This window comes from Rana temporaria, chromosome 10, assembly GCF_905171775.1.
Source record: "Rana temporaria chromosome 10, aRanTem1.1, whole genome shotgun sequence".
Taxonomy (NCBI): domain Eukaryota; kingdom Metazoa; phylum Chordata; class Amphibia; order Anura; family Ranidae; genus Rana; species Rana temporaria.
The window spans coordinates 149,958,159-149,984,151 of NC_053498.1; the positions used below are offsets into that span (position 1 = coordinate 149,958,159).

The 25,993-nt window shown below is 49.4% G+C and overlaps 1 protein-coding gene across 1 annotated transcript in view; it reads left to right on the forward strand.

The window, feature by feature from the left end:
• The window catches only part of NPHP4 (nephrocystin 4), a 268,250-nt gene that overhangs the window by 102,047 nt on the left and 140,210 nt on the right, over positions 1 to 25,993 (forward strand). The window contains exons 10-11 of the mRNA XM_040326547.1: positions 12,849 to 13,031; positions 14,446 to 14,572. Coding sequence (XP_040182481.1) covers positions 12,849 to 13,031; positions 14,446 to 14,572 — 310 coding nt within the window. The remainder of the gene's footprint in view (positions 1 to 12,848; positions 13,032 to 14,445; positions 14,573 to 25,993) is intronic.

Here is a 25,993-nt window from a genome sequence, read left to right on the forward strand (position 1 = left end):
AAGGGGGCAGAGGACACTACTGTGGGGGGAGTGAAGGGGGGGCAGAGGACACTACTGTGGGGGAGTGATGTGAAGGGGGGGCAGAATCCACTACTGTGGGGAGGTGATGTGAAGGGGGGCAGAGGCCACTACTGTGGGGGAGTGATGTGAAGGGGGGGGGCAGAGGACACTTCTGTGGGGGGGGAGTGAAGGGGGCAGAGGACACTACTGTCGGTTAGATGTGAAGAGGCGGGCAGAGGACACTTCTGTGGGAGGGTGATGTGAAGGGGGGCAGAGGCCATTACTGTGGGGGGGTGATGTGAAGGGGGCAGAGGACACTTCTATGGGGGGGAGTGAAGGGGGGCAGAGGACACTACTGTGACACACTGTGTGTTCTTCATGCCATTTTTATTGGGAGATTAAAAAAGGGCGCCCTTTAAAAAATAAATATTTTGTCTTTTCGGCTTAAACTTTCAGACCTCTGAGAACCCCCACCACTTGTATCATTGGGAGCTGGCTGTCACTCACAGACCCCCCAGCCCCCCCAGCCCCCCACCACCTGCCATCTCTCCTTGTGTCATAGATAAAGAGACAAGCTGAGCCAAGCAATGAGCTGACACTTTTATTCATACAAGGTTGACACGCTAAAGGCAGTTTTACCGATATAAATATTAATAATGTGGGAGATTTGTTCTAGAAGAAGGTCTCTCCTCCCCGGTGTGGTCTTATTAGACATCTGGCGGCTTATTCATTTGTAACGTTTCTTTTTGAGTTAGAAATGTCATATAAATAATGAAGTGATCTGCTGAAATCTCGCCCGCTGATGTCGCATTATTTTCTCTACGTCCCGCGTGAGTCTCGGCTGTGGATCCTCAGGAACTCCTCCTGTCCGTCACTCTCAACAATGGAAATATTTTATTCATTGACTTTGAAACATTCGAAAAGTTATTGTTTTAAAACCAGCTGTGGTGATTGGCTACATGTTCAGCTTCTCAGAAGATTTTTTCTCCCTTCGGGCAGCCACTTTCTTTCCATAGGTGGGTGAAAAGGCTCTCAGTATTCCGGTACTTTGTATTAAGCAGCCAACTACTTTGTATTGCTTGGTGAAAAGGCTCTCAGCATTCCTGTACTTTCTAAAAAAGGCTCTCAGCATTCCTGTACTTTCTAAAAAGGCTCTCAGCATTCCTGTACTTTGTATCAGGTAGCCAACTATTTTGTATTGCTTGGTGAAAAGGCTCTCAGCATTCCTGTGCTTTGTACTGCTTTGTAAAAAAGGCTCTGAGCATTCTTGTACTTTGCATCAAGCAGCCGCTTACTTTGTATAGCTTGGCGAAAAGGCTCTCGGCATTCCTGTGCTTTGTTTTAGGCAGCCACTTATTTTGTATGGCTTTCAAAATAGGCTCTAAGCATTCCAGTATTTTGTATCAAGAAGCCAAATACTTTGTATTGCTTTGTGAATAGGCTCTCAGCATTCTCGTCTTTGTAAAAAGTCTCTTAGTATACCTGTACTTTGAATCGGGTAGCCACGTATTTTGTATGGCTCAGTGAAAAGGCTCTCAGCTTGCCTGTACTTTGTAAAACGGCTCTCAGCATTCCTGTACTTTGTAAAAAGGCTCTCAGCATTCCTGTACTTTGTAAAAAGGCTCTCAGCATTCCTATACTTTGTAGCAGGTAGCCACGTATTTTGGATAGCTCGTGAAAAGGCTCTCAGCATTCCCATCTTTGTAAAATGCCTATCAGCATTCCTGTACTTTTTATTAAGCAGCCAACTACTTTTTATTGCTTGGTGAAAAGGCTCTCAGCATTTCCATCTTTGTAAAAAGGCTCTCAGAATTCCTGTACTTTGTATCAGGTAGCCACGTATTTTGTATAGCTCTGTGAAAAGGTTCTCGGCATTCCTGCACCTTGTTTTAGGTAGCCACATGTTTTGGATAACTCTGTGAAAAGGCTCTCAACATTCCTGCACTCAGGTAGCCACGTATTTTGGACAGCTCAGTGAAAAGGCTCTCGGTATTCCTGCACCCTTTGTATACGGTAGCCACGTATTATGTATTGCTTGGTGAAAAGGCTCTCAATATTACTGTACTTTGTAAAAAGGCTCTCAGCATTCCTGTACTTTGCATCAAGCAGCCGCTTACTTTGTATAGCTTGGCGAAAAGGCTCTCAGCATTCCTGTGCTTTGTTTTAGGCAGCCACTTATTTTGTATGGCTTTGTAAATAGGCTCTCAGCATTCTCATCTTTGTAAAGGTCTCTTAGTATCCCTGTACTTTGAATCGGGTAGCCACGTATTTTGGATAGCTCGGTGAAAAGGCTCTCAGCATTCCTGTCTTTGTAAAAAGGCTCTCAGCATGCCTGTACTTTGTAAAAAGGCTCTCAGCATTCCTATACTTTGTATCAGGTAGCCACGTATTTTGGATAGCTCAGTGAAAAGGCTCTCAGCATTCCTGTACTTTGTATCAGGTAGCCACGTATTTTGGATAGCTCAGTGAAAAGGCTCTCAGCATTCCTGTACTTTGTATCAGGTAGTCATGTATTTTGTATAGCTCTGTGAAAAGGTCCTCAGCATTCCTGTACTTTGTAAAAAGGCTCTCAGCATTCCTATACTTTGTATCAGGTAGCCACGTATTTTGTATAGCTCTGTGAAAAGGCTCTCAGCATCCCTGTACTTTGTATAGCTTGGCGAAAAGGCTCTCAGCATCCCTGTACTTTGTATAGCTTGGTGAAAAGGCTCTCAGCATCCCTGTACTTTGTATAGCTTGGTGAAAAGGCTCTCAGCATCCCTGTACTTTGTATAGCTTGGTGAAAAGGCTCTCAGCATCCCTGTACTTTGTATAGCTTGGTGAAAAGGCTCTCAGCATCCCTGTACTTTGTATAGCTTGGTGAAAAGGCTCTCGGCATCCCTGTACTTTGTATAGCTTGGTGAAAAGGCTCTCAGCATCCATGTACTTTGTATAGCTTGGTGAAAAGGCTCTCAGCATCCATGTACTTTGTATAGCTTGGTGAAAAGGCTCTCGGCATCCCTGTACTTTGTATAGCTTGGTAAAAAGGCTCTCAGCATCCCCGTACTTCGTATAGCTTGGTGAAAAGGCTCTCAGCATCCCTGTACTTTGTATAGCTTGGTGAAAAGGCTCTCAGCATCCCTGTACTTTGTATAGCTTGGTGAAAAGGCTCTCAGCATCCCTGTACTTTGTATAGCTTGGTGAAAAGGCTCTCGGCATCCCTGTACTTTGTATAGCTTGGTGAAAAGGCTCTCAGCATCCCTGTACTTTGTATAGCTTGGTGAAAAGGCTCTCCGCATCCCTGTACTTTGTATAGCTTGGTGAAAAGGCTCTCAGCATCCATGTACTTTGTATAGCTTGGTGAAAAGGCTCTCAGCATCCCTGTACTTTGTATAGCTTGGTGAAAAGGCTCTCGGCATCCCTGTACGTTGTATAGCTTGGTGAAAAGGCTCTCAGCATCCCTGTACTTTGTATAGCTTGGTGAAAAGGCTCTCCGCATCCCTGTACTTTGTATAGCTTGGTGAAAAGGCTCTCAGCATCCCTGTATTTTGTATAGCTTGGTGAAAAGGCTCTCGGCATCCCTGTACTTTGTATAGCTTGGTGAAAAGGCTCTCAGCATCCCTGTACTTTGTATAGCTTGGTGAAAAGGCTCTCGGCATCCCTATACTTTGTATAGCTTGGTGAAAAGGCTCTCGGCATCCCTGTACTTTGTATAGCTTGGTGAAAAGGCTCTCGGCATCCCTGTACTTTGTATAGCTTGGCGAAAAGGCTCTCCGCATCCCTGTACATTGTATAGCTTGGCGAAAAGGCTCTCAGCATCCCTGTACTTTGTATAGCTTGGTGAAAATGCTCTCGGCATCCCTGTACTTTGTATAGCTTGGCGAAAAGGCTCTCAGCATCCCTGTACTTTGTATAGCTTGGTGAAAAGGCTCTCAGCATCCCTGTACTTTGTATAGCTTGGTGAAAAGGCTCTCAGCATCCCTGTACTTTGTATAGCTTGGTGAAAAGGCTCTCAGCATCCCTGTACTTTGTATAGCTTGGTGAAAAGGCTCTCGGCATCCCTGTACTTTGTATAGCTTGGTGAAAAGGCTCTCAGCATCCATGTACTTTGTATAGCTTGGTGAAAAGGCTCTCGGCATCCATGTACTTTGTATAGCTTGGTGAAAAGGCTCTCGGCATCCCTGTACTTTGTATAGCTTGGTAAAAAGGCTCTCAGCATCCCCGTACTTCGTATAGCTTGGTGAAAAGGCTCTCAGCATCCCTGTACTTTGTATAGCTTGGTGAAAAGGCTCTCAGCATCCCTGTACTTTGTATAGCTTGGTGAAAAGGCTCTCAGCATCCCTGTACTTTGTATAGCTTGGTGAAAAGGCTCTCGGCATCCCTGTACTTTGTATAGCTTGGTGAAAAGGCTCTCAGCATCCCTGTACTTTGTATAGCTTGGTGAAAAGGCTCTCCGCATCCCTGTACTTTGTATAGCTTGGTGAAAAGGCTCTCAGCATCCATGTACTTTGTATAGCTTGGTGAAAAGGCTCTCAGCATCCCTGTACTTTGTATAGCTTGGTGAAAAGGCTCTCGGCATCCCTGTACGTTGTATAGCTTGGTGAAAAGGCTCTCAGCATCCCTGTACTTTGTATAGCTTGGTGAAAAGGCTCTCCGCATCCCTGTACTTTGTATAGCTTGGTGAAAAGGCTCTCAGCATCCCTGTATTTTGTATAGCTTGGTGAAAAGGCTCTCCGCATCCCTGTACTTTGTATAGCTTGGTGAAAAGGCTCTCAGCATCCCTGTACTTTGTATAGCTTGGTGAAAAGGCTCTCAGCATCCCTGTACTTTGTATAGCTTGGTGAAAAGGCTCTCAGCATCCATGTACTTTGTATAGTTGGTGAAAAGGCTCTCGGCATCCCTGTACTTTGTATAGCTTGGTGAAAAGGCTCTCGGCATCCCTGTACTTTGTATAGCTTGGTGAAAAGGCTCTCGGCATTCCTGTACTTTGTATAGCTTGGTGAAAAGGCTCTCAGCATCCATGTACTTTGTATAGTTGGTGAAAAGGCTCTCAGCATCCCTGTACTTTGTATAGCTTGGTGAAAAGGCTCTCAGCATCCATGTACTTTGTATAGTTGGTGAAAAGGCTCTCAGCATCCCTGTACTTTGTATAGCTTGGTGAAAAGGCTCTCGGCATCCCTGTACTTTTGTATAGATTGGTGAAGAGGCTCTGAACATTCCTACACGTTGTGAAGGTTCTCATTTATCCAGGTCATGGTGGATAGGACAGGTGAATATAAAACTAATGCAGCCACCACACCAAGGACTAGTGGGCTGCTGTATATTACATTTTAGATACACTTCAAAGAGAACCTGTCACCTGGTCCATTGTTTTGTTTCGGCTGGTGGGAGGGAACAAATAAGAAGCCCCCCGCTTTGAGTTTTCTGGAGTCATCCAGGAGCGACATATCAGTTCATTTTTATTTTCATCGCAGAGGTGACTTATCCTTTCATTTCGGCATCGCGCTCCTCTGATTAACATGGAGTGAAATTAATTGAAATGGAACTTCCTCAATCCCGACACATCGTTCCCATTCAGCTTCCCGCCAAGCCGTATGAAAATGTTCCATTTCACGCACAGCAGAGTCATTACGGGTCACACCTCCGTGGCGAATAACCGCGAATTCACCTAGAAAATCGCATATTCACAGCGCTTCGCTCAATGCAAAATATTTATCGGCCTTTGGAACTTTGACGAGCGATTGATCATTCATTCAGGTGACAACGCGACAATCTCGAGAAATAAACAAACGACGTCTGAAGGTTGGAAGGACGGACACAAAGACCCCCCCCCCATAGGCCGGGATAGAATCCCTATTTATAACCTCAATCATAACCCGCGGGGCTTTGTGTTCACCGGAGACCTAAATATCACGCGGTGACTAATCCGCAATACCCAGCAGTGCCGTGTAAAAGAGAGCGCCGCGACACCGCGTGTCACTTTACCAGAATTTATAGCGGACTGTTGAACGTGTAACGCCAAAAGTAAATCTCTTCCGTGGTAATAAAAAAGTTCCCCGCTATAAAACATGAACCGCGCCGAACTTTCAAGAAACAAGCAAAACAAAAAAAGGCTAATACTACCCAGCAAGTACTGCAGCTGTACTAAAATAACGACGATCCCCTCCGATCACCTTACAGGGGGTGTAAAGGTTCATTCTAGGCATTAAGGTGAAAAAACATCTGATGTTTTTCGGGCCCCCAACCCCCCCCCCGTTTACTTACCTGAGCCCTCGAAAGTCCTGCGGCGTGAACGCGCTGTCTTCTCGACTGGGCTTTTCGACTCATTCATTGAATGATTGATAGCAGCACAGCCATTGGCTCCCGCTGCTGTCAATCAAACCAATGACGCAGCGCGCCGGGGGGGTGGAGCCGGGTGATACAGTCGGTGGCTATAGTCGCCGGCTGTATCACGGTATCGCGCCCGCAAGCTAACCCCCTTGGGAGAGAGCTTCCCATGAAGGGGGTTAGCTGATGTCGGGAGGAGCCGAGACAGCCGCAGAGGGACCGGAGAACAGCAGGATCGGGGCCACTCTGTGCAAAACTAACTGCACAGTGGAGGTAAGTATGACATGTTTTTTATTTATTTTTTAAAACATTTGAACCTTTACAACCTCTTTAAAGAGGAACTTTAATTCCCTTTTTATTGGCTTTGCCCAACTCTCTGGCGCCGCCCTTATGGCACATACACAGATGTGCCTGAGGGCTCTGCGCGGCATTCAGTTTGTGGCAGAGCGCTCTGGTACATCTGTGCACATGCAAGAGATTTCCTGGAAATGGGAGGGAGGGACTACAGACACCCCACCCTCTCTCACCCCCCTCTCTCTCTCTCTTATCCCCCTTTTCTCTCTCTCTCACCCCTCTCTTTCTCACCCCTCTCTCTCTCACCCCCTCTTGCTCTCATCTCCCCTCTCTCTCACCCCCTCTTCCTCTCATCCCCCCTCTCTCTCACCCCCTTGCTCTCATCTCCCCTCTCTCACCCCTCCCTCACTCTATATCTCACTCCCTCTTTCACCATCCCACCTCTCTCTCACCCCCTCTCATCATCTCCCCTCTCTCTCTTGCCCCCTCTTTCTCTCACCCCCCTCTCACTCACATTTCCTCCCAATGACACCAAAGATGGGGCAAGGTTTCTTCCAATGACACCAACAATGGGGCCCAGTGACACCAATGATGATACACAATTCCTCCCACTGACACCAAAGATGTGCATTGTTCCCCCCCCCCCTGCTTTTGGGACCTTTTCTACTCCCAATTGTCACAGTCCGGCCCTCCTAAAGTCTGAAGGACAGTAAACTGGCCCCTTTGCTTAGAAGGTTTGGAGATCTCTAATGTGCAGTATTGGTGTACACAGATGTGCTAGCTTTTTCCTAATTGGCCCGCCACTGTCGCTGGGGAAGGAGTCTTATAGTCGAGTGTCAGCTCTGAGGTTACAGGGCTTTCTTCTTCCAGCCAATGAGGAAAGGTGAAAATTATACTGTCGGGGAGAGGGGGGGAACCAAGTAAACCTACTTTTCCCTGCATGCGCATTAATTGGGGTAATGCACACAATGCTCTACACTCATGGCTCTCTCTGATTTATATATTTACCACCTTCCTATGATCCCACCATGGGGAAATAGTACAAGCCCTGAAAAATATTAAAATGGGTGTAGCGCTAAAATGTAAATAAACCAAATTATAAAATTGGTCACTCACATGTAACATTTAGAGATTGGGCATCAAAGTTTTATATTGGCAACTTTTCCAATATGGCCGTGCTCTCCACTGCAGCAGAAGTGACGTAGTATGCGTAGCTCCGCCCAACACGTTTTGTCCATGTGACGTCTTTAGGGGATAGAACCTGGAACCCGGTGGTACTGGAGGAATAAGGTTTGAAGTATAATACAGAGGAGGTGGCGAGGTGGACATCTGGATGAGAGGCAGCCTGTGCTTTAGCGCTCGTGACGTTTTTATTTTATAGGAGGGTCATCTACTATTGGTGAGTGTTTCACACAGAGGGAGAGGTGGAAGGAGTTAATGCACAGACACTTTGTTTTGGAGTGAATTGAAACACAGGCAGAAAAATTCCCCTGCACGGCGGAGGAGGGGCACTGATGGAAGACGGGTTTGATGTCGCGCCTTTCCGATAAATGTCTGTGCCAACGAACTTCCATTGTTCTCTTCCTGAATCAAGAGAATAAAACGGAAACGAGATGTAAACGTAAAAGAAAGGAAAACTCTGATCTGCTGTGAAAGCTGATTTTGTTTCAAGTTTCGGAGCGACGCACAACACTCGCCGACGTTCCCTTTGTTATCCCCGGACATATGTCTGACGCTGTACTGCATATGAAAAGAGCCGCAAACACGACTGTGATGCCAAAGACGCCGCTTCATAAAAGTCGCCTTTGTGTTCCACCGAATGATCGGCTGCTCGGTTGTCTTATTAATCCGCCTGACAGTTTACTGTAAAGAACAATAGACTGACTGCAGCAATGACCCCCTGATGAGGAACACAGATAGGCCCGGGCTTCATCAGTCCAATAACGAGGATGTCCTGGATGCAGAGGGTCTTCATATTATGGGTTTCATGACCAGAATCCAAAGAGTAACATGATTCACCCAGGCAGCCCCCGTGTCCTATGAGTTTCTACGGGGCGAGCGAGCCTAAAAAATGTTTTTTTACCCTTTTTCCGACAAACCGAGCGGGATCTGGAAAATGTAGGGGTTTTAGGGTGGGGGGAGTCACTAAGTGGAGATACACTCGGGGTTAGGGCAGTGGTTCTCAACCTGGGGGTCGGGACCCCCTCGGGGGTCAAATGATAATTTGCCAGGGGTCACCGAATCCTGGGCTGTCCCTGGAGCCCGCGGCCTGCCCACTCAGCCTCTTTGCAGGCACCCACTCAGTTCACAGCATGGCTGGGGGCAGAGACTAGATGTCAGCTGACTGGTGAGGAATGTGAAGTGGGAGGGGCTGGAGGAGACCCCATCTCCTGATTTCGGCATAGGTGTCACTGCTGCGAGACACCACAAAGTCGGAGACACAGAGTGATTATAGTTGCCATTAAAAGGACACAGGGAGCGCTAAATGTCTGTGGTTTAGGCACAAATTACTTGTCATGCCTTGGGTGCTGACAACCCACGCTACAAATATAATTTTACTGTTAGGGGTCCCCACAACTTGGGAAATTTTAGAATATCTTAACCACTTAAGGACCGCCTCCTGCAAATATACGTTGGCAGAATTGCACAGCTGGGCACAAGCACGTACAGGTACGTCCTCTTTAAGTGCCCAGCCATGGGTCGTCCGAAGCTCCGTGACCGCGGCCGCGGGACCCGCGGACCTGATTGCCGCTGGAGTCCCGCGATCGGTCCCCGGAGCTGAAGAACGTTCTTCACTGTGGCGCCGTCATCGATCGTGTGTTCCCTAATATAGGGAACCACAATAAATGACGTCACACCTACAGCCACACCCCCCTACAGTTAGAAACACAGATGAGGTCACACTTAACAACTTCAGCGCCCCCTTGTGGTTAACTCCCAAACTGAAATTATAATTTTCACAGTAATCAGGGCATTTTTAATGCATTTTTTGCTGTGAAAATAACAATGGTCCCAAAAATGTGTCAAAATTGTCCGAAGTGTCCGCCATAATGTGGCAGTCACGAAAAAAAATCGCTGATCGCCGCCATTAGTAGTAAAAAAAAAAAAAAATAATAAAAATGCAATAAAACTATCCCCTATTTTGTAAATGCTATAAATTTTGCGCAAACCAATCGATAAACGCTTATTGCAATTTTTTTACCAAAAATAGGTAGAAGAATACGTATCGCCCTAAACTGATGAAAAATTTTTTTTAATATATTTTTGGGGATATTTATTATAGCAAAAAGTAAAAAATATTGCATTTCTGTTTATAGCGCAAAACATAAAAACCGCAGAGGTGATCAAATACCACCAAAAGAAAGCTCTATTTGTGGGGGAAAAAAGGCCGCCAATTTTGTTTGGGAGCCACGCCGCACGACCGCGCAATTGTCAGTTAAAGCGACGCAGTGCCGAATCGCAAAAACTGGCCAGGTCCTTAACCTGCCTAAAGGTCCGGGTCTTAAGTGGTTAATATACAATTTTTGATACTACCATCTTATATTATCTCCTAAACGATTCATTAATTCCGTGTGAATTCCCTTTTCCTTCTATTACCTTCACATCCTTTCTAAATAATACTACTCCCCCCCCCCCCCCCAACAAAAAAAAAAGGGAGGATGGAAAGAGTCAGACTTAATAGTTCCCTTTCCTTTCCAATCCGCAGTCGCTGTAATTTTCTGTAAAATGCAATATGGCCACCTGGAGGCGCTCTGTACACAGATGGTATACAGAACACCCCCCTAGAATTGTTATTTCCTGCTTGTGTGATTGGCTCACTGATGTTCCCAGAAGTCTGCACATATAGGTGGATTCAGGTAGAGTTAGGCTTATCAGTAGATACGCCGACCTAACTCAGAATCTGCGCCGACCTAAGTTTAAGTGTATTCTCAAACAGAGATACGCTTAAACATATCTAAGATACGGCGGCCTGCGCCGTCCTATCTTAGGTTGCAATATTTCTGCTGGCCGCTAGGTGGCGCTTCCATTGCGGTCGGCGTAGAATATGCAAATCACTAGATACGCCTATTCACGAACGTACGCCCGGCCGCCGCAGTACATTTACGCCGTTTACGTAAGAGATAGGCCGCCTAAAGTTAAAGCTGGGCCCTAGGTGGCGTAGCCAATGTTAAAGTATGGCCGCCGTTCCCACTTCAAAATTTGAAATGTTTACGTCGTTTGCCTAAGTCGTCCGTGAATAGGGATTTACGTAGTTTACGTCCATGTCGAAATCAATAGGCCCGTGCGTCAGACTTAGCTGCAATGCACACTGGGAAATGTAGGCGCCCAGCGCATGCGCAGTTGAAAAAAAACGTCAAAAACGTCAAAACATAAAACACGCCCCCTTAGACAAATTAGAATTAGGCGCCCTTACGCTCGCCCGCTTTAGGCTACGGCGCCGTAACTTAGCGGGCAAGTACATTGTGAATCATGTACTTTCCTCACTAACTTACGGCGGCGTAGCTTAAATGCCTTAAGCTACGCCGCCTTAAAGTTGCGGCCAGGTATGTGAATCTACCTATAAGATACAAGTCAGGTTTTGGGCATCTCCTGCAACAAAAACCTCATTTTTTTGGTGAGAAAAATCCAAAAGGAAATGACATCTAAAGGGATGTACACACCCTGCCCCTGACTAGAGCCCTGCAGGTGCAGCAGCTGATTAATAATTATAAAGTCGCTTCCATTCACATCCCCATGGACACGAAAGGTCGAAAGGTCGGAATCTGCTATAAAGTTTGTTACAATCCCTGCAATGTACAGAGATCACCTAGAGGGGGAGGCTTCCCCCCCCCCCAACAAAAGTGGAGTTCCTTTTTAAATTCCACATACAAAACGGATGACAAGGCAACACTAGGAAAGCCGAGTGCAGATCCTCCTGAGGAATGGTTTCCATTTATACGTCTCAATGCAAAAAAGGAAATATTACCCGGAGAAGATGCAGCATATTCATTTCAGGAATGAAACGCCAGCATAACACTTAACTACCGCCTATAATGAACAGCACCGCTGCTTTATCACCAATTATGGCGACGTGGATGGCACCCCCGACAGGCCGTCGGTGGAAGGAATCGTCCAAAATATCACTTAGGATTTTCCCGGGTGAAGTTGTTGCATTTTTTTGTATTTTTATCGGATACTTTGTAGCTGTCATCTGTCCAGAAAATTGCAAATGAGGAAATAAATAAATGTTCTATTAATTCCACATGTATGTCGGGATTTGTGATGGAGTTTTATGTATAATGATGACGGCGCTGTAACCAGAGCTGATGAGTCTGTCTAGGGCTGACCTGTACCGTTGCCTTACTGCAGGGGTTGACAAATTTGCTTGGAATCTAGGAGCCAGCTAAAGTTAGGAGCCAGAAAACGCGCCCGTCCCCACGAGCTTGCGCGCAGAAGCGAACACATACGTGAGCAGCGCCCGCATATGTAAACGGTGTTCAAACCACACAAGTGAGGTATCGGCGCGATCGTTAGAGCGAGAGCAATAATTCTAGCCCTAGACCTCCTCTGTAACTCAAAACAAGCAACCTGTAGAATTTTTTAAACATCGCCTATGGAGATTTTAAAGGGTAAAAGTTTGTCGCCATTCCACGAGCGGACGTAATTTTGAAGCGTGACATGTTGGGTATGAATTTACTCGGCGTAACATTATCTTTCATAATATTAAAAAAAAATGGGGATAACTTTACTGTTGTCTTATTTTTTAATTAAAAAAAGTGTAATTTTTTCCCAAAAAAGTGCGCTTGTAAGACCGCTGCGCAAATACGGTGTGACAGAAAGTATTGCGACGATTGCCATTTTATTCTCTAGGGTGTCAGGATAAAAAATATATATAATGTTTGGGGGTTCTAATTAGAGGGAAGAAGATGGCAGTGAAAAATAGTGAAAAATGACATTAGAATTGCTGTTTAACTTGTAATGCTTAACTTGTAATACCAACGGCCACCACCAGATGGCGCCATCTTACACATCTGGTGGTAATAACTTGTAATACCAACGGCTCACCACCAGATGGCGCCAGCTCACACATCTGTTGGTAATAACTTGTAATACCAATGGCTCACCACCAGATGGCACCAGCTCACACGCCCCCCCCTTCCAAGCCAAGTCGCCAGAACCCCATTTCATAGTAGCCATGGCGACCGGGATTTGTCGAGCCCTGCCTTACTGCCTTATATATTTTTTTTCTCTCAAATGTTTTTATTTAGATTCCCTCTGCATCGGTTCTGTCCAATACGTCTTACATGCGGGTGATACGCTGGGCCTCCTGGAACCCCTTGCTAAGTGCCGGGACAACAGAAGTGACTGTACCTCTCCAAGGTGGACCACCAGCCAATCCCAGCAATAATCTCGTCTACAAGATCCCGCCCACCAACATGAGCTCAGATGAGGTAACAATGATGCAAACAAATGGTATGATTGGGTTTATACAAAATAATTGCTGGTCTTCTACTGTAGATAATACTTGGTCTTAACAAAGAGAACCAATCCGTGGCGGTCCGTCCATAGAGGGCGTGGAGCCCCGCCCCCTCTGGCTCTCGCCCGCCACTGAGTCTAATAACAAACATTCTTGCATTGCACAAATTTATGTTATTGTCGCCGCTGCTGCTGGTCTATTCAGAGATGGCCGGAAATTGAGCGCCGGCCACCTGAATAACGGCAGCTGGTTGGCTGTGCGGCTCTGATAGGCTTTCTGAGTACAGCCATCGGCTCCCGGAAGCTTATCCTTGGAATGTACGGGGGGTGCGTCCCTTGGATAAGACTGACGGCCGTCTCAGCCAATCAGGTTCCCCGATTCTGGTTATCGGTAACCTGATTGGCTGAAGCATCACCAAGGCGGGAGAAGACATCGAGGGACGTGGAAGGAGTAAGGTAAGTGCATTTTAGAGGGCACAGCGGCGACAATGGGCACAGAGGCGACAAAGGGCACAGTGGTGACAAAGGGCACAGTGGTGACAATGGGCACAGTGGCATCAATGGGCACAGTGGTGACAAAGGGTGCAGTGGCATCAATGGGCACAGTGGTGACAAAGGGCACAGTGGTGACAATGGGCACAGTGGCATCAATGGGCACAGTGGTGACAAAGGGCGCAGTGGCATCAATGGGCACAGTGGTGACAAAGGGCACAGTGGTGACAATGGGCACAGTGGTGACAAAGGGCGCAGTGGCATCAATGGGCACAGTGCAGAGTTCAGGGGCGCGCTACGTGCAGAGTTCAGAGGCGCGCTACGTGCAGAGTTCAGGGGCGCGCTACGTGCAGAATTCAGGGGCGCGCTACGTACAGAGTACAGAGTTCAGGGGTGCGCCACGTGCAGAATTCAGGGGCGCGCTACGTACAGAGTACAGAGTTCAGGGGTGCGCCACGTGCGGAGTTCAGGGGTGCGCCACGTGCAGAGTTCAGGAGCGCGCGGCCCCCTTTGGTGTCAACGGGCAAGCTTATAAAAACCGCCGCTCAGTCGCCTGATTTTTTCCCAGCCCCTGTCTGCCTGCGTGAAGGAACCCTTAGGCCTTATTTACATTTGTGGTTTGGGGGGTAAAAACGTGGTGGATCTGCATTTTTAACACCCCCCCCCCCCTAAACTGCAAGGGCAGCAGAGGAGGTGCCAAAGCTCCGATGCAGCAAAACTGATCCCAACTGGCATGTTTAGAAGGAAGTTCCGCCGCTGAACGTGACCCATTCACCTGAATAAAGGCGCCCTGAAGAGATATCCAAATGCAGATTGCTCTTCAGAGGCCACTGTTGGCCTTTAGTGTACATATCGTAGTAGCCTTCCTGTTCCTGACCTTTCTTTTCGTCCAATCAGGTGCAGCAAGTGGAAGGCGGGACGCTGCTCTTTAACTTTAGTTTACGGTCAGAACATCAGCTTGATGGCCATGAGTCCGCCCTGCAGGAGCTCGTCCAATCCAAGAAGAAAGCTACTCTGGGGGACGGTAAGTGGACTTTATTTTAGATCTCTGAATACTCAGGTAACATGCATCTCTGTGTTTGTACTTCTGTCCATCCAGTTCTGAGATTTTTCACAGCTCTGCCCCACAGCACATCTCCTTCTGGCAGGACAGGAGACACGGCTTCCATTTAAAAAAAAATGCCTTTAAAGCTAAATTCCAGGAATTCGGCCACGTTGTAAAAAGTCAAGACACACTATAAGTTAAAGTGATTGTAAAGTCAAATTTCCCCCCCCTATAAAAATAACAAACATGTAATACTTACCTGCTCTGTAATAAATTAGCACAGAGCAGCCCGGATCCTCCTCTTCTCGGATCCCTCTTCTGTGGTCCTGACCCCTCCCTCCCTCTTCAGTGCCCCCACAGCAAGCAGCTTGGTTATGGGGGCACTCAAGCCGAGTCACAGCTCCGTGTATCCATTCAGACATGGAGCCCGGCCCCTTTCTCTCCCCTGATTGGCTAGCCGACTTTGATGGACAGCAGCAGCAGCAGCCAATGGCGCCGCTGCGGTGTCTCAGTCAATCAGGAAGGAGAATCTCGGCTGGCTGGGACCTACTTCGCCAGAGATATTGAGCTCCTGTTGGGTGGCCATTGAGGGAAGCCTTTCTGTGTGGGGCCTTCCTCGCCAGAGCTCCTGTTGGGTGGCCATTGAAGAAAGCCATCATGTGCAAGACCCGCCTTGTCAGAACTACTGACCTCCTGTTGGGTGGATGTAGAGGTAAGTCTTACTTTGTGGGACCTTCCTCACCAGAGCTATTGAGGTCCTGTTGGGTGGCCATTGAGGGAAGCCTTTCTGTGTGGGGCCTCCTTCGCCTGAGCTATTGAGCTCCTGTTGGGTGGATGTAGACTTAAAGCGGATGTTCCACCCCAAAAAAATATTAAAAGCCAGCAGCTACAAATACTGCAGCTGCTGACTTTTAATATAAGGACACTTACCTGTCCTGGAGTCCAGCGCCGTCCGCAGCAGAGCACGAGCGATCGCTCGTCACCCTGCTGCTCCCCCCGCCATCCACGCTGAGGGAACCAGGAAGTGAAGCGCTGCGGCTTCACTGCCCGGTTCCCTACGGCGCATGCGCGAGTCGCGCCGTCGCCCGCCGATTGGCTCCCGCTGTGTGCTGGGAGCCGAGTGTTCCCAGCACACAACGGGGGGGGGGGGGGGGGGATGTGACGGAATGCCCGTCTTTTGCCCGTAAATGCCGGGCCGGAAGTGGGTGCAAATACCTGTCTTTAGACAGGTATCTGCACCCCCCTCCCCCCTGAAAGGTGTCAAATGTGACACCGGAGGGGGGGAGGGTTCCGATCAGCGGGACTTCACTTTAGGTTGGAGAACTGCTTTAAGTCTTACTTTATGGAACCTTCCTTGCCAGAGCTATTGAGCTCCTGTTGGGTTGCCATTGAAGGAAGCCTTTCTGTGTGGGGCCTCCCTCGCCTGAGCTATTGAGCTCCTGTTGGGTGGCCATTGAAGGAAGCCATCATGTGCGAAACCCGTTTTGTCAGAACTACTGACCTCCTGTTGGGTGGATGTAGAGGTAAGTCTTACTTTATGGGACCTTCCTTGCCAGAGCTATTGAGGTCCTGTTGGGTGGCCATTGAAGGAAGCCTTTCTGTGTGGGGCCTCCCTCGCCTGAGCTATTGAGCTCCTGTTGGGTGGCCATTGAAGGAAGCCATCATGTGCGAGACCCGCCTTGTCAGAACTACTGACCTCCTGTTGGGTAGATGTAGAGGTAAGTCTTACTTTATGGGGCCTTCCTCGCCAGAGCTATTGAGCTCCTGTTGGGTGGATGTAGAGGTAAGTCTTGCTGTGTGGGACCTTTCTCGCCAGAGCTATTGAGCTCCTGTTGGGTGGCCATTGAAGGAAGCCTTCCTGTGCAGGAGCCACCTCGTGGAAACTTACCACTTGTACAAGTCTCCCCCTGCCCTCCTATCAGAAGGGTGTATATACAGCAGAGACCCTGTACAGGGAGGGCTTTTGAAAGAGGATTGAGCCTCACTCCAACTGCACGAAAAAGCACAGGATCTGGCGGAGGAGCTCTGTCCTCCTCTCTTCTGCTGACTGCTGAGACAAGGGAAGGGGCAGAGATGAGCCTTGCCACGGCTGCACAGAGAAACACAGGATCTGGCAGAGGAGCTCTGTCCTCCTCTCTTCTGCTGACTGCTGAGACAAGGGAAGGGGCAGAGACGAGCCTTGCCACGGCCACACAGAGAAACACAGGATCTGGCGGAGGAGCTCTGTCCTCCTCTCTTCTGCTGAGACAAGGGAAGGGGCAGAGATGAGCCTTGCCACGGCTGCACAGAGAAACACAGGATCTGGCGGAGGAGTTCTGTTCGCCTCTCTTCTGCTGACTGCTGAGACAAGGGAAGGGGCAGAGACGAGCCTTGCCACGGCCGCACAGAGAAACACAGGATCTGGCGGAGGAGCTCTGTCCTCCTCTCTTCTGCTGACTGCTGAGACAAGGGAAGGGGCAGAGACGAGCCTTGCCACGGCTGCACAGAGAAACACAGGATCTGGCGGAGGAGCTCGGTCCTCCTCTCTTCTGCTGAGACAAGGGAAGGGGCAGAGATGAGCCTTGCCACGGCCGCACAGAGAAACACAGGATCTGGCAGAGGAGCTCTGTCCTCCTCTCTTCTGCTGACTGCTGAGACAAGGGAAGGGGCAGAGACGAGCCTTGCCACGGCCACACAGAGAAACACAGGATCTGGCGGAGGAGCTCTGTCCTCCTCTCTTCTGCTGAGACAAGGGAAGGGGCAGAGATGAGCCTTGCCACGGCTGCACAGAGAAACACAGGATCTGGCGGAGGAGTTCTGTTCGCCTCTCTTCTGCTGACTGCTGAGACAAGGGAAGGGGCAGAGACGAGCCTTGCCACGGCCGCACAGAGAAACACAGGATCTGGCGGAGGAGCTCTGTCCTCCTCTCTTCTGCTGACTGCTGAGACAAGGGAAGGGGCAGAGACGAGCCTTGCCACGGCTGCACAGAGAAACACAGGATCTGGCGGAGGAGCTCGGTCCTCCTCTCTTCTGCTGAGACAAGGGAAGGGGCAGAGATGAGCCTTGCCACGGCCGCACAGAGAAACACAGGATCTGGCGGAGGAGCTCTGTCCTCCTCTCTTCTGCTGACTGCTGAGACAAGGGAAGGGGCAGAGACGAGCCTTGCCACGGCCACACAGAGAAACACAGGATCTGGCGGAGGAGCTCTGTCCTCCTCTCTTCTGCTGAGACAAGGGAAGGGGCAGAGATGAGCCTTGCCACGGCTGCACAGAGAAACACAGGATCTGGCGGAGGAGTTCTGTTCGCCTCTCTTCTGCTGACTGCTGAGACAAGGGAAGGGGCAGAGACGAGCCTTGCCACGGCCGCACAGAGAAACACAGGATCTGGCGGAGGAGCTCTGTCCTCCTCTCTTCTGCTGACTGCTGAGACAAGGGAAGGGGCAGAGACGAGCCTTGCCACGGCTGCACAGAGAAACACAGGATCTGGCGGAGGAGCTCGGTCCTCCTCTCTTCTGCTGAGACAAGGGAAGGGGCAGAGATGAGCCTTGCCACGGCCGCACAGAGAAACACAGGATCTGGCGGAGGAGTTCTGTCCACCTCTCTTCTGCTGACTGCTGAGACAAGGGAAGGGGCAGAGACGAGCCTTGCCACGGCTGCACAGAGAAACACAGGATCTGTTGGAGGAGCTTTGTCCTCCTCTCTTCTGCTGACTGCTGAGACGAGGGAAGGGGCAGAGACGAGCCTTGCCACGGCCACACAGAGAAACACAGGATCTGGCGGAGGTTATTCCCCATATATGAGGCGCAACCCATGCAAAGGTATGGACCAGGGAACTCAAGCCGTCGTATTTTACGTTGTTTACGTAGTAGTACGTGAATATGGCTGGGCGTAGGTTACGTTCACGTCGTAGGCAGTGATTTGATGTATCTTAGGGAGTAGTTCCGACGTGATTCTGAGCATGCACACTGGGATACGTCCACGGGATGGCACATGCACCGTTCGTTATTCGTATCTTTATGGCGTTCGGCCCATCATTTGCATGGGGTCACGCCTCATTGGCATGGCTCACGCCCACTTTCACCTACGCCGGCTTACGCCGAGGGAACCCAGCGCAGTTTGGGAGGCAAGTGCTTTGTGAATTTCGGTGCTTGCCGCTCTGCGCTACCTCGGCATAAATATGCGCCAATGTATATAAATCCGGGCCTATGTGGTTAGAGCTGCACATTACACGCCCATTCAGAACCGGACCTACGCGTTTCAAAGGTTAGGGAGCTCTTTTAAAATACTTTTGGTGTTGGAACTTGGAAATGTAAATGCTGTTGGGTGGCTAAGAGTAAGCTAGGGCTCCAAACACTGGGTGTACCCCGAAAACACATTTTTTGGGCTACCTAGAAGCTCATCACGTTGGGGAGAGGTGGTGCACCATCTATTCCGGTTATGTTTTCCTTTGTCTGGTATATCGGGACTCGCGCTGTGGCTAGGTCATGATAATAACGGCTTCTAGAAATATGTTCTAGTCTACTGCACCCGACTGACTCCACGCTGGACGACCTTTATCACATCTCCTAACATTAATCTCATATTTCTCCTATAATGATACCTCAGCCAATCTTCTGGGCAGCCAATAAACCAGCAATCCGAGGGAAATTCATCCAAACGTCTTCTCAATGCAAACATGAAGGTGTAGTTGATATGTAAAGCTTCTTCCGCCATGATGAAGAGTAAATCCCACCACAAATTGGTTGGCCCTTTTGGGTTTGCACCACCCAGAACAAACTTGGACCTCTGGAGTCACCTTTTGTTTGATGGACTCTTTATTATGAGGATGAGAAGGCAAACCCTTATGTTGTTTTTTTCTCTTTTGAAATAAAAGTTTTACATAAATCGATAAACTTTGACCATTGTAAGCACCCCTGTCTGTGGTAAATGGTTTGTCTTAAGGGGTTAGTTCACCTTTACCCCAAAAAAACTACCTATGCAGTTAAGGGACATCTATATATCTATATATCTTTTACCAAAGTTGAATAATGCCCTTTCTATAGGTGAAGGTGATTTCCATACCTTATAAAGAATGGTTGAAAAACTTCCCAGAGATGGATGCTAAGACACTCCCAGCCAATTCAAACCCCCTCACAGTAGCTCTTAAGCTACCCCCCTACAAATTCAAACCCCCTCGCCAGAGCTATTGAGCTCCTGTTGGGTATCCATAGAGGAAAGCCTTCCTGTGTAGGGCCCACTTCGCCAGAGCTGTTGAGCATCTGTTGGATGCTGTTGAGGGAAGCCTCCCTGTGTACCTGTTGCTGTACCTGTGCTGGGTACCTGTTGAGGGAGCCCTTGGCGTGCAGAAGCTACCTCACCAGACCTATTAAGCTCCTGTTGGGTACCCATTAAGGGAAGCCTTGCTGTGTAGGAGCCACTTTGCCAGACCTATTGAGCTCCTATTGGGTATCCATAGAGGGAAGCCTTGCTGTGTGGGACCTACTTCGCCAGAGCTGTTGTGCTCCTGTTGGGTGGTCGTGTGTGGGACCTACCTCGCCAGAGCGTTTGAGCTCCTGTTGGGTGGCCATGGAGGGAAGCCTTGCTGTGTGGGACCTACTTCGCCAGAGCTATTGATCACCTGCTAGGTATCCATTGAGGGAACCGTTGCCGTGCAAGAGCCGCCTCACCAAAATTATTAAGGTCCTATTGGGTACCCAATGAGGGAAGCTATCCTATGCAAAAGCCGCCTCGCCAGAACTATTTAGCTCCTGTAAAGTGACAGTAGAGGGAAGCCTGTCTGTGTGGGACCTACCTCGCAAGAGCTGTTGAGCACCTGTTGGGTGGCAATTGAGGAAAGCCTTCCTGTGCAGTGAACTGCCTCATCAGAGCTATTGAGCTCCTCATGTTTGGTTGCCGTAGAGTGAAGCCTTGGTGTGTGGGACCTACCTCACCATAGCTACTGAGCTCCTGTTGGGTGGCCAAAGAGGGAAGCCTTGCTGTGTGGTACCCTATCTTGCCAGAGCTATTGAGCGCCTGTTGGGTGCCTGTAGAGGGAAGCCTTGCTGGGCAGGAGCCGCCTCACCAGACCTATTGAGCTTCTGTTGGGTAACCATTGAAGAAAGCCATCATGTGCGAGACCCGCCTCGTCAGAACTACTGACCGCCTGTTGAATGGCTGTAGAGGGAAGCCTTGCTGTGTGGGACCCACCTTGCCAGAGCTATTGAGCACCTGTTGGGTGGCCGTTGAAGGAAGCCTTCCTGTGCAGGAGCCACCTCGTGGAAACTTACCACTTGTACAAGTTTCTCCCTGCCCTCCTCAGGAGGGTGTATATACAGCAGAGACCCTGTACAGGGAGGGCTTTGGGAAAAGGGTTTTCTGCTGGGACGGAGGCTCATTTATATTTATAGTTTGGCAGCACGTAGGCAGCCTTTTGCAGGCTTGCATTTTTTTTATTTTTACCAACATATACTTATCCTTTATAGAACTAGAATACCGTGAAGATGCTCTTATGAGTTGCCGTAGCATTTGACTTTCACAAGTTTCCAGAAAGCTACAAGAGCAATAAATTGTCTATACACCAGCTGACATGACATATCAATTAGACAAATGCACACGGGAACCGCGGGTCAGTCTGAAATGAAGGAGCGCCATCTGTTCAATAACGTCGCTATCAAACTTCTCAACTCTCTCCATTAACTCCTGTCTGGAGGAAGGAAGAGATTGGCAACGGATCGAGAAACGGACGAATTCCACACTCAAGGATGGAAAATTCCGTTTTCAAGCTCTTTTCTCAGTTCTGATCTATAAAAATAATGTGTTCTGCTTGTGCAGTTGTTGTTGCTGTCTGCCTGGGGGGGGGGGATCACTCTTCTACGTGAAGAAGGTAATGGGGCACCCAGGTGGGGGGTAAGGGGGCATCCCACCAATGTTCATAAAGGGTCGTATATTTTTTATTAAAGGGCCCAGAGGTTTCTTTTTTCTTTTTATTAAAGGGCCCAGAGGACCCCAGGCCCCCGGATGGCTACCTATGTGTTCTGCTTGTGCAGTTGTTGTTGTCTGCCTGGGGGGGGGATCACTCTGCTACGTGAAGAAGGTAATGGGGCACCCAGGTGGGGGGTAAGGGGGCATCCCACCAATGTTCATAAAGGGTCGTATATTTTTTATTAAAGGGCCCAGAGGTTTCTTTTTTCTTTTTATTAAAGGGCCCAGAGGACCCCAGGCCCCCGGATGGCTACCCCTCTTTTTTTATATATATATATATTTTTCTTTAAAGGCCCCCCCCGCTTCTCAGTTTCAGGCGGCAGTACCCCCCCCCCCGGTTCTCTGCACAAGGGGGCCCATGCCTTAAGCTGTGTAAGGGCCGGGCCCCAAAATTCCTGATGGCGGCCCTGCGCATACCTCCCAACACGCACGGATTCTGGGGGACTTTCCCGCACAGACAGCTTCTTCCCGCAGTCCCGCGAAAGGGTTAATTTTCCCGCACTGCAAGAAGAGGCAGCACGGAAGCAGGAGGAACCGGAGCGGTGTGTGGAGGACTGTGGCTGCTGAAGGGAAGAAAGCCGACAGCCAGGCTAATGACAGGGGCCCCCACCACCCTAAGTCCTGCCCTGGTGGTGGCAATTGATGGGCACAGTGGCGGCAATTGATGGGCACCGTAGCTGCGTTTGATGGGTACAGTGGCGGAAGATGATGGGCACAGTAGCTGCATTTGATGTGCACAGTAGCTGTGTTTGATGGGCACAGTGGTTGCAATTGATGGGTACAGTGGCTGCAATTGATGGGTGTCAGTGGGAGGAATAGTGTCATTGGAGTCAGTGGGAGGAGTAGTGTCCCATCATTGGTGTCAGTGGGAGGAATAGTGTCCCATCATTGGTGTCAGTGGGAGGAATAGTGTCCCATCATTGGTGTCAGTGGGAGGAATAGTGTCATTGGTTTCAGTGGGGGGAATAGTGTCCCATCATTGGTATCAGTGGGAGGAATAGTGTCCCATCATTGGTGTCAGTGGGAGGAATAGTGCCCCATCATTGGTGTCAGTGGGAGGAATAGTGTCCCATCATTGGTGTCAGTGGGAGGAATAGTATCATTGGTGTCAGTGGGGGGAATAGTGCCCCATCATTGGTATCAGTGGGAGGAATAGTGTCCTAACATTGGTATCAGTGGGAGGAATAGTGCCCCGTCATTGGTGTCAGTTGGAGGAATAGTGTCTCATCATTGGTGTCAGTGGGAGGAATAGTGTCCCATCATTGGTGTCAGTGGGAGGAATAGTGTCCCATCATTGGTGTCAGTGGAAGGAATAGTGTCCCATCATTGGTGTCAGTGGGAGGAATAGTGTCCCATCGTTGGTGTTAGTGGGAGGAATAGTGTCCCATCGTTGGTGTCAGTGGGAGGAATAGTGCCCCATTGTAGCTATTATAGTTTCCCTTTTCCCAGATACGAGTATTGGATGGTCTGACCCTCAGAAGCAGCAAAGCATTCAGGCAGTGAACCAACAACCTATAAAACAGAAGAACATGAAGCCAGTTCTGGTAACACGGATGAGAGATCCTCGGATTCTCAGAACATTTCTATTTCCCATTCTAGGTGTGAATATTGTGAGCTGCTGATCTGAAATGGGAGCGCAGTGCTGTGTTTTGACCATTAGATGGCAGCACATGACAATAAAACTGCAAAAAAAGGCAAAAGAAGAAAAAAGAAAAGACACAATTTGGAAATATAATCGCCTAAAGCACAAGAAGTCTGGAGAGGAAAAATAAGCCATGCATGATATTTCAAGAGGGAAATGAAACAGGAACAAAAAGAAAGAATAGAAGACAAACATTCATGCTGGCATTCGAGGGGGGGGGGGGGGGAGCGATCAGTGCTGGAAATAGGGGGGGGACCCCACAAGTTCGGGATGTATTATAGGGGGTGCCTTGGTACAGTTGGTAGATGCTGGCGGAAGCAGGAGAGGGTTGGTACCAGATTGTATAGATTGGTTATAAATAATATAATATAGCACCATGTGATACAGACTACAGAGACCTGCTCAGCTCAGTCCTCGTCCCCCCAGGTAACACTCACCATCCCTATCACCCTCCCCTCCCTGTGCATAGGGGCAATTTGGAAGCCCATTGGTCTGTAATGTGACGGGTGACTTCACTGGCCAATACAAAGGCTGGGAAGATGTTGGTGGGAGTGGCCAAGTGTTCAAGATTTGGCAATAACTCCAGCTGCCTTTACCTCCGGATCTGCTGATTGCTTTCACATGTGGTTTAAGCACTGGTAAAGTATTTGTAAACCCTTCTATATACCCAGCGAGGTGACAATCCTTAGCCCATACACAAATCCTCCTACATACGTTGTACCTGTTTATCCACAGCCCTCTCTTCTCCGACAGCTTCAAAGTACAACATTTACAGAGCATTAATATGTAACCTCTGAGGGTATAAATAAATAAACATTTAAAGGGGCGTACCATCATCCAGAATCTAGATGAATAGAGTTTGGCTCTGAGGTCCCCAAACCAAAGAGCCAACTAAGGGGGAGTTGTGGGCCATTATTGGACTATCGCGGTACTAGTAGCATAGGTATACAGTGTACAAAGAGACAAGTAAATAATAAAAGACATTTTTATTGGGTACAGTATCAATAAAGACACAGGGGGGGTACAAAATTAAAAAATAAAACAAACAATATACGACCAACATAGCACCAGTATAGTAGTCCCCAAGGGGGGGGGGGGGGAGAAGCACAATGAGTTGAAAGTCATATCAGGTCTCTTAACTAGTTTCGCGGCTTCGGCCGCTTCATCAGAAGAGCGTCTAAAAAGTCTCCCTCACCAGGCCAGCGGGGAGGACGGTAACCACCACATAGGGTCCCGAGTGGCGGACAGGGGGTATGTGTGTGGGCGAATGGACCTTCTTGAATACAAGGAAGTGCAATACGTGTAAGGGGCCCCGGGAACGAGAGCCCGAATTGGGATATCTCGGGCCACAGATAACCTCCACGAGGGGGACCATGGTAGTGGACCCCCGAAGGGGGGGGGGACCACATAGGATCCCGTGGTGGCTTCAGGGTGGTGACGCCATCCAGTGGCACTGTGAGCCGGGTGAGGTCACAGTGCCACAACTCCCACAACTCCCACTCTCACAACTCCCCCTTAGTTGGCTCTTTGGTTTGGGGACCTCAGAGAACTCTATTTATTTACAGAGCATTCTTGAGCTTCAGAAGGCCAGGGGGTGAGGGGGTCTGATGTCACACCATGCACAGCATAGACCATGGGTCTTCAAACTACGGCCCTCCAAGTTGTTCAGGAACTACAATTCCCATCATGCCCTAGTCATGTCTGTGAATGCGGACGGGCGCCACTGGTGACCACTATCTCCCACTGGGGCTCTTGTGTTGTCACCCGGCACCTTATTCCCCTCAGTGGAGGCTACAAATGCCCATGTGGACTCATTCCACAAGCCTGGTCCACCATGTCACAAACCCGGTCCAGGGCAATGATGTGCAGCCGAGTGCAGTCACCCGGTCCAGGGTAATGATGTGCAGCCGAGTGCACAATCACCCGGTCCAGGGCAATGATGTGCAGCCGAGTGCATAGTCACTCGGTCCAGGGCAATGATGTGCAGCCGAGTGCACAGTCACCCGGTCCAGGGCAATGATGTGCAGCCGAGTGCACAGTCACCCGGTCCAGGGTAATGATGTGCAGCCGAGTGCACAGTCACCCGGTCCAGGGTAATGATGTGCAGCCGAGGGCACAGTCACCCGGTCCAGGGCAATGATGGGCAGCCGAGTGCACAGACACCCGGTCCAGGGCAATGATGTGCAGCCGAGTGCACAGTCACCCGGTCCAGGGCAATGATGTGCAGCCGAGTGCACAGTCACCCGGTCCAGGGTGATGATGTGGAGCCGAGTGCACAGTCACCCGGTCCAGGGCAATGATGTGCAGCCGAGTGCACAGTCACCCGGTCCAGGGCAATGATGTGCAGCCGAGTGCACAGTCACCCGGTCCAGGGCAATGATGTGCAGCCGAGTGCACAGTCACCCGGTCCAGGGCAATGATGTGCAGCCGAGTGCACAGTCACCCGGTCTAGAGTAATGATGTGCAGCCGAGTGCACAGTCACCCGGTCCAGGGCAATGATGTGCAGCCGAGTGCACAGTCACCCGATCCAGGGCAATGATGTGCAGCCGAGTGCACAGTCACCCGGTCCAGGGTGATGATGTGGAGCCGAGTGCACAGTCACCCGGTCCAGGGCAATGATGTGCAGCCGAGTGCACAGTCACCCGGTCCAGGGCAATGATGTGCAGCCGAGTGCACAGTCACCCGGTCCAGGGCAATGATGTGCAGCCGAGTGCACAGTCACCCGGTCCAGGGCAATGATGTGCAGCCGAGTGCACAGTCACCCGGTCTAGAGTAATGATGTGCAGCCGAGTGCACAGTCACCCGGTCCAGGGCAATGA